Source organism: Xenopus tropicalis, chromosome 1, assembly GCF_000004195.4.
Source record: "Xenopus tropicalis strain Nigerian chromosome 1, UCB_Xtro_10.0, whole genome shotgun sequence".
NCBI classification, from domain to species: Eukaryota; Metazoa; Chordata; class Amphibia; order Anura; family Pipidae; genus Xenopus; species Xenopus tropicalis.
Window position 1 is genome coordinate 98,730,717 of NC_030677.2, and position 9,247 is coordinate 98,739,963.

At 38.1% G+C, this 9,247-nt stretch overlaps 1 protein-coding gene across 1 annotated transcript; it reads left to right on the top strand.

Annotated features, from left to right (window-relative positions):
* Positions 1-944: 944 nt before the first annotated feature.
* mex3d (mex-3 RNA binding family member D) lies at positions 945-3,873 on the top strand (the record flags this gene model as incomplete). The annotated part of the gene is given in 2 exon segments (NM_001123472.1): positions 945-1,042; positions 2,481-3,873. Coding segments are annotated over 2 exon segments (1,320 nt in total). The 5' UTR covers positions 945-981.
* Between the last annotated feature and the right edge of the window lie 5,374 nt (positions 3,874-9,247).

Sequence of the window (9,247 nt, forward strand, 5' to 3'; positions counted from 1 at the left end):
ATGAGACTTGTGACGTTGAGATTAGCTGTCCGGCGGATGCCGGCTGGACATTCATGGCGTTACAGTACGGTTAAACAGCGAACCGATGCTGCGGGCTGTGTTTTGAAAAAAAAAAATACAACACTATTTCGCAATAATCGTGACTGTTGGGCGATATGCAGTTATCAACGTTACATAAATATAGGCTTGAAAATAACTAGCCAAGAAGAACAATGTCTTAATTGCCCAGGCAATGGAGGGGCTGTGTGTAACCAGAGCCCTCAAGAGCAATCTAAAATGCAAGGCCTGCAAGAGACCACTTTGACACAGTTACCTGAAGACCCCGTTCAAGCCCAAGAATCCATTCGAAACAAGAGTCCTCAGGAGACCTGTGGTAACTTGAGCCATCGTGCGCCTTCTAATAGTAGGAGCTCTCAGAACATTAGTTGCCATGTGTGGTCCAACACAGAAAATCCCGATATAAGCACAGGCCAGGTGATGCCTAATACAACAACAGATACAGGGGGGACGTTAAACAGCACTGGTGACAATGAGCCAAGTCACATTATATTGCCATACTGGGAGGCGGCTCACAATATGAGTCCCCAGAAATCATGGATGCAAGAAGAGGACCTTATCAGGCCAGGATTTCCAGAGACCTTGCTAAACCCACTGGCCTTTCAAGATATAACCCATCAAAAAGCAAATAGTCCTACTGATTCCCATGAACTCTGCTTTCAGACTGCTCTCCAAGATTCTATTTTGCATAGGCCTCCTTCCAAAGATTTGGGTACCCAGTTATGCCCAGATGAACACCAGTCTGAAGAATTCCCACTGTTAGTGGGTGCCTTCTCAGTTTTAGGATTGCAGGAAGACCCTGATGATGGCCCAGCCTCTGATGATGCAATCTCAACCTCCCCAAGTCCAGAACCAGGGGATGTGTTCGGAATGGTTTCTGCAGAGAACATACTTGGGCCTGGAAATCGGAGGAGGGGAATCAACATGACAGAAGGGGTGCCAGTTCCGAGCTCAGAGCATGTAGCTGAAATTGTTGGAAGGCAGGGTGGGTAAATACAATGATCTTAACATATATCATTTTAAACATTTATGAAATTAAGCGGTGGTAGTTTCTTGTACATTTCATGGGAAATACTTAAATGGTACTAACTTTATTCCTTTTGTACTTACTAATATGCTTATTAATTAATGAAGAAATACCTTCTTAAAGTGATGGCATTAACTTTTATCCGTAACTGTGCTGCTTCAGATCTTTGGTTTTTATAAAGTTAAAAAAAAGTTATAGCCGCTTTTAAGTTAAAGAAAAGTTTGCATAAGGAAAGGAAATGTAATTGCAAACAATGTTCCATTATACAATGATACCACAGTTTCAATTCTTTTAAAGCTATTTGTAAATATACAGTGTTGCAGCATTCACCTCTACTTTAGCCAAGGCCAAATGCCTTGCACATTTCTGTACTCCCCATTATGTACAAGTCTGTTAATCACAAAATGTACAAAGGTATTGTGAGACCTGTAATCTTTGCAGAAGGGGGATAGTAAAGGAGAGACAGGAATTTCGTTTATCAGCAATAATGTTTACAAATACCTTTTCAAATCACTACAAATTTTTAATTAAGCTATATTGTAATATTGATTTAACATACATTTTCTCTTATTGTGTAAACCTTTTTTTAATATTTTTACATCACCTTTAAACAGCATTTAACTGTTCTACATTGTTTCCTAAATGTGTAATGTAATGCATATTTATTCCCTCTAAAATAATTTCAGATTTTTTCTAATATGTACTTTAAATGAAATGGAGCCCCTGATTTCACTTACTCATTTTACATGCTCGTTGTCCTGGTCTCACTTTGGCAGCCCTTGTCTACATCATTCTATAAGTTAAATATCATAAGCCGATCAGGCTTTTTAAATTCCAGCATGGGAAGTTGAACATCAAAAGTTAATTTAAAAATGAAAATTGTTTTGCATCATATTAAAATTTAATTTAGTGGTGAAGTTCCCCTAACTTAAGGGAATGTAAACCTCAAACTATTTTTTTATCTAGCATATTTGTAAATGTATATTCATTTGAATGCAGTATTATTTTAAACTCCTTGTTTTGTCGCTTGAAACAAATGATCAGAAGTCAGCCTTGCTAGCTTCTCCCCTGGTCTTTTCATCAACTGGCTTCTGTATCATTGTCCCAAATCAGAGCCATCAGGATACAGAATAGTAATAAAAAAGATTAATGCTGCTTTCAATAGGAGTTATATTTTTAAATAACTTTAAAGCCATTAAAGGTGAGCAGTGGAGAAAATGAAACTGTTAAAGAAATAAAGCCATGTGTGACATTAGCCTGAGCATTGCTTTCCAACTTTTCCATGTACCATTGACCAGAAATTATGGGGCAAATTATAATAACATAGTTGGTTTATAAAAAAAAAAAAAAACTTTCTTATCTGAGTATACTTATCTGTTCCAAATTGTTTCCAAAGGTTGCAAGATTAAAGCTTTGCGAGCCAAAACAAATACTTACATCAAGACCCCAATACGAGGAGAGGAGCCAATTTTTATTGTGACTGGCCGAAAAGAGGATGTGGAAATGGCTAAAAGAGAGATTCTGGCAGCTGCTGAGCACTTCTCTATTATAAGAGCCACACGCAACAAGGCCAGTGGAATTCCAGGTGCCACACAAAGTCCTCCTAGCTTACCTGGTCAAACCACAATACAAGTTCGTGTTCCCTACCGAGTTGTAGGTTTGGTAGTGGGACCTAAGGGGGCAACCATCAAGAAGATCCAACAGAGTACTCACACCTACATTGTAACACCCAGCCGAGACAAAGAACCAGTTTTTGAAGTCACAGGTATGCCAGAGAATGTAGACCGAGCACGGGAAGAAATAGAAGCACATATTAGTATGAGGACAGGGGCTATGGTAGACATTCTTCCAGATAATGATTTCCACTCCAATGGTACAGATGTTTGCATGGACCTGCTTGGTGGAAGCTCTGCCATGTGGGCAAAAACATCAGCTCCTCGGCGAGGATCTAGTGGCTCACGCATTGAAACCCTGAGTAGTTCATCTGGAGAGAGTCTCTATTGTGGTACAACAGGCAGGGAACAGTGTCAAGATAATCCATTTAGACCAATGCTAGGTGGAGGTTTTCCAGTGGCTGCGGAACCACATAGGGTGCCTCCACCACTGGGCACTGAGGATTCTGAATTTGGTTTTGATTTCTTAGCGCTAGATCTTAGCACACCAACTGCAATTTGGTCATCCTTTGAACCTAATGGACGACAACTTCAGAGCTTTACTGAATGTCCAGTGCAGCGGAAGCACAGTTGCAGTGGAACTCCAAGGCTTTCACCAACCCTGCCTGAGTCAAGCCTTGGACTAGAGCATCCTTTAGCACGTCGGATACATAGTGACCCTGTCAGTGGGGTTTCCTGGCTGCCACCCCAAGGCTCATTGTCATCCTTCTCCAGCAGCACTGGCTATTCCTCGTCTTCCTCACTCCCTGGGAGCTCCTCTGCTGCATCAGGTTCTCCAACTGATTCAAGCAGCTCAGAAGGTCAACGCAAGAGTGTGAGGGACTGTGTTGTATGCTGTGAAAGTGAGGTAATTGCTGCCCTCGTGCCATGTGGACACAATCTTTTTTGCATGGAATGTGCCATAAGAATCTGTGAACGGGAATTACCAGAATGCCCAGCCTGCCATGCTCCTGCAACACAAGCAATACGTATCTTCTCCTAGCTTCAGAAACAGTTAATAACACTAAAACTAAACCAACAAATATAGCGTTGCTGAAACTTATTGTCTGGATTATGTGTGTTAACAATATATAGTTTTTAAGCAAACTATTTTAATTATTATTTAACATATCAGGAAAAAGAGTGGCATGCATCAACCCTGAGAAGATGTGTTGGAGGTGGGGGTTAACTCACTATCATAATACTTCAGATGTTTACAAAACAAGTAGACCCCTTTCGAACTCTTTGTTTTTCTTATAAGCACCAAAAACAACACAGATCACGAGTAGTCTAAACAGTATTCCTTTTAAAAAAAGTAAATAAACAAAAGAGAAGTATACATTTGCACTTTTTAATGCCTTGTCAGGTGAGAAATAGGGACATGTTGAAACAACATACTATATTTTTAACCCTAAGTGCTGTAAATTTAAAGTGCTGTACAATTTAAAACTGTATAGATATGTAGCCTCTGTGCACTGCAGGGGTGATTTAAAAAAAATAAAAAAAAATCAATATTACTTATAAATAAAACACCTTACCCTCTTAGGCATAAGGTTTCACATTCTATATTTAATGGTTTCTGTACAGGTTTGGGGTCTGTTATCCGTAAACCTGTTTTTTTTTTTTTTTTAGAAAGTTCATAATTATGGAAAGGCCATCTCCCATAGACTCCATCATAAGCAAATAATTCTTATTTTTTTTTAAATGATTTCCTTTTTCTCTGTAATAATAAAACAGTACCTTGTATATGATTCTAACTAAGAAATAACTAATCTTTATTGGAGGCAAACAATCCTTTGGGGTTAATATAATGTTTAAATGATTTTTCATTAGACTTAAAGTATGAAGATCCAAACTGCAGGAAGACCCCCATATCTGGAAAACCCCAGGTCCCGAGCATTCTGGATAACGGGTCCCATACCTGTATATTAATTTGTAATATACTGCATGCCTAAATTTACACAATTTATTATGTGTACAAACCTAAGGATATTTGCATGTTTACAAAATACAGAAACCTCCCAAAAATGATTGAAGTAGGGTTAAAATTGACACTTAAATGATCTCAGCATGAAGAAAACTTTGAGGCCACTGCAAGACCAAGTTACACCTTTAAGCAAATAAAATTTCTGTAATACACTTACCTTGCACTAAGTAGGCCTGTCATGTTCTCTGTTATGTACATAGCACGGTCACATAACCATTACATATTTCTTTTGTTTGTATCAAGCAGTGGGAGGAAACAAATTATACAATTTGTCTTTTATCTCTTTCTCTGCTGATCATGTAGAATTTATGTTGTGGCTAGGAGGTTACAGTGCGAGTGAAATGTTTTGTTCTGAGTTATATTCAGTTGTGGAAGAAAACGGTTCCAGAGTAGAGTCAAAATTTAAATAGTAAATGTATGACGTTTACATTTTTTCCGGCCTTTCATTTTCCTATATTTTCAAATAATTATGTCCTTATTTTGCTGTCTACCCAATATCCAGCTTGGTGGGCTGGCACCAAAACAATGGGAATTCCCCTCAGCTGACTTAAGTGGTGATTTTGTTTTTTTTTGTTTTTTTTAGTAAATATTAGACATTTCTGCCTATCAGCCGGATGGTTCATTCGGAGCCACATTGTGCTGATCTTTTTAGAAGTTCAGTAAATGAGGTTAGGTCACTGGAAATCACTCATGCCAATAGTTTATCAGGCGATTGTCACTTGGAAACATCGCTGTATAGGAATAACTACCATGTGATTTTATGCCACTTCCAAAAATGCTCTGCGTGTCTTGTATAATAGAACCTGCCTATGTGCTTCCAGGGGGCTATAGCCATCAACTAAAGAAGTATTATGGATGCGGATGTGATTGCTTGCTTTCAGATTTAGATATCAAAATCAGCACACGTGCCCAGTGTTTGTCTTTTAATGTGTGATGAGACAAAAAGCCTGGAAGACTGCAACCAGCTGCACAAATTACACAAAATATATATGCTTGCTTGCTCTTTGGAGTGAATGTAGTGTGAACTAAGGTGAGAACACAGCAATACTGACCTTAATCATTAGAAGATGAATAAGGTTTGCTTGAACTATAATCATGTCTCCAGTGTCAGGAAAAGAAATAGACTTAAAAAAGATCAGCCTTTAATATAAGTGATCTTCTTTTTAAGCACCTTAATCATCTAGGTGTTTTTTCAAGTACATGCTTTCTCAAATAGAATGTATCAGTTTGGGACTGGTATTATACATGTCGGTTTTTCACTCCTGTATCACTGTAGTTTTTGAAGGCTGAGATACTTAGGGGTATAATTATAAAAGTGTGTAAAAAAAAAAATGGTTACAATATGCTATATGTCATCAGGTTTAGGATGGTGGTTTTTTGCGATTTGTCTCCCACTGGATTGACGATTCTTCTGTGGGTGACAAGTCATTGCCTGTGCCCACCCTAAATCATATGGAAGAATAAAAACACAGCTTTATAATGAGAGCTTTTGGTTTTACACAGCTTTATAAATATAGCCTTTGGTATACAGTTTCATAATTAGATAATGTTCCATACTTCATCGGTCACTTGTTCATTTGTAGATACTTTATCTCAGGCTAGGTTTTAAGAATCTTCCTACCCCTACCCCTAAGCGTGACCTTCAAAAAGCCATACCAATGTGGTACTCCCATGATCAAGAACAAAAATGATTAAACCTGATCTGACAGGGCCCTTAAACACATACCAGGGGATGTAAATGATTGATTCATTAAGACAGTTTAGTTTGATTTCCTCCTTATATAACACTCTCTTTGTGGAACTGATACAGTGAAAATAAAGGAGAAAAGCCTCACAATACCCTGACGTGCTACCTCAGTCGGTAGCAACTGGTAATTCAACCAATCCACTGCCAGAGGGGCTTACAGCATATTCCCCCTCCAGTGGTAAAAACAGACCTTGTTTTTCCACCTGTGTTTTAATTGTGATATTTTTATTTTCTTTATTGTTTTTGTATTTAGATCTATTTTTTTATTCCTTCTCCTCTGTTAGATTAATAGGATTTTTTTCAGAGAAGTTTTAAATAAAAAGGTAAAAAATATATATATATATTAATAAAGTATATATTTTATTTTAAAGAGAAACAAGCATTGTTAACCTTAAGGGGAATCTGTTTACATCTACAGACCCCTGTTAGGTGTAAAGTGTATGAAGAGTTTTATTTTTTTGTAATCTTTCTTTAATAAAATACATTTTGCTATAAATTGTTGTGCTTCATAATCTGTGCAGTGGTCTAACTAGAATTTAGGATCCCCAAACCTTGGGGAAGATGATCTTTTTCACATACTTATATTGACCCTTTCCATCAGACATGGCTTCTGTAGGGCATGGTACCCATTCTAATTGTACTTATCAACACAGTTGAGTATATCAGACAGAGAAATTCCTATAATGCATGAATTAAAAACACTTGAAGTGCAAATAAGTTCTGAATTTAATGAGAGGTTTAGGGCCATGACACACACATAAATGTTCACTACCGTGAGCAACAAATTTCCTGAAAATGCTTTTCTGCTGGTGATTTACACTGTCGAAACACATGTTGCTTTGTTTTTCCAAAGTTTCCTGGTAAGGGCACTTCTGGCAACTTAGTGATGCCTATGTTTTATGAATATTTATCACAGACTAATCTCCCCATGTGCCAGTACCCTTAAAGTTATGCACATAAAAATACAAAGCCAAAGCTGTCCCTTAAATGGCTCAGAGAAAATGGCTATTCTAATTGTAGTTTATGAGAGAAACCATTTCCTGGGTCATTTTTGGACTGTTTCCATTAGCCTCTTCCTGCAAATGCACACATCTCCCTGGTCAACAACTTTAGGGAGAATAGTACAAGTGGGGTTGTGGAAGCAGGGAAATAAAGTATAATGGAACTTCCATTGGGCAAATTTGCTGCAGACACAGCTAACTAATACACATATGATATCCCCCTGTTTTACGTATTTATTCTCAGCAACTGCACACTTTTATCAAAAAAATAAAAATGGGTAGGAGATTGGTTACAAATTTATGAAAAAAAAAATTATCTTCAAGGCAAGCATTCTATATCTCTCGCTTTGCATTAAAACCCCTTTGAAGAAAAACCACCTAATGAAAGTTCTTCAGCCAACTGAATCATGCACGTCACATAAGGTCAGATCTTCACAGTATGCTGTTCATACAGGGAAGCCTCTAATTACAGATCTCTTTGAACTGCATCAACCAGTTAGGACAATAATGAAGTGAGGGACAGGATACAAAGGGAATACATGGCATTCAGCAGGCCAGTTCATTAGTGCCCACTTTTAAATTACTCTCCTGTGACTCACTGTTTCACATCTCAAAGACTTAAGGCACACATACAGTTATAATTGTCACAATCTTCTCAGGGATAGCTGTAATCAAAATGCCTTTCTCTGTAGACAGATACTTCCAGTGAACCTAAAGGGGAGATGCACGTGACACAGTAGTGCTGTATATAAAGCTTTATCCAACACAGATGCCAGCATTGTTAGAGAAGTGTTTTGGAGTTTGGTTTTTGGATCACTTCAGCAGATTACCAAGGTACCACACAAATAAAAGCTAGTTAAAACTAATCAGCTTTAGTCACCCAAAAGACAGAGAAAAAGCTGCCTTTTGGTCAGGTTGAGGATTCTTTTGAGTAGCTGCACTTTAGTAAGTTTAGAGTCTCCCTATTAAGTTTAGTTTCTAAGAAGGAGCCTGACTTATTTAGGTTAACACATCACCTCTCCTTTCTATCATTAGGCTTAAGGAGGCCGTACATGTACCAATTTCGACCAGTGGTCGCAGGAAAGATCGTTCCCTCCATTGATGTTGAGGGCTGAATCATCAGATATAGAGGTAGAAACAATAGGGATTCCACCTCAACCTGACGATTCAGCCCTAAACGCAGATTTTGCTCGGGCACCTTCAACGGCGCCCAATCAAAATATTTTGTCCCACCCGATCGACAAGATGACCAATATCCAACAGTTTTGGTCGTCCCGTCAATCCGCCACACATGCGCTGTATAGGTGTGAGGTTTCGTACAATAATGCCAGTGTGTGTATGGCCACCTTAAGTGAACAATGACATTGGTCAGGAACTAGTAACTCTGTCTTACAATTAAGGGCAGATTTAGGGGCCCTGATGTTTATGAGCAATATAGGAACAGCATTTGGGTTATTGCCAAACCACCCTGAATGCTACAAATGACTTGTTTTTCACTTTAATAACTTATTTTACTGTCTCCCAGTGTTATGTTCACCACTCATGCTGTCAAGCCTTTGCAATCAGCAAACTGACACCTGCTTCAGTTAGTAGACCATTATTTAGAAGGCTTTTTATTCATTGGTCCCATACATGAAGTAAAGATACCTGCCATATTTTGTTCAGATAGCAAGACAGTACAGCCAATTACAAATATCAAATTTCTTTGGATTGAAATTTATGCTATCAAGATAATGTTTTGGCTACCACTAGAGAAGTTTAAAAAACTTAAAAGTA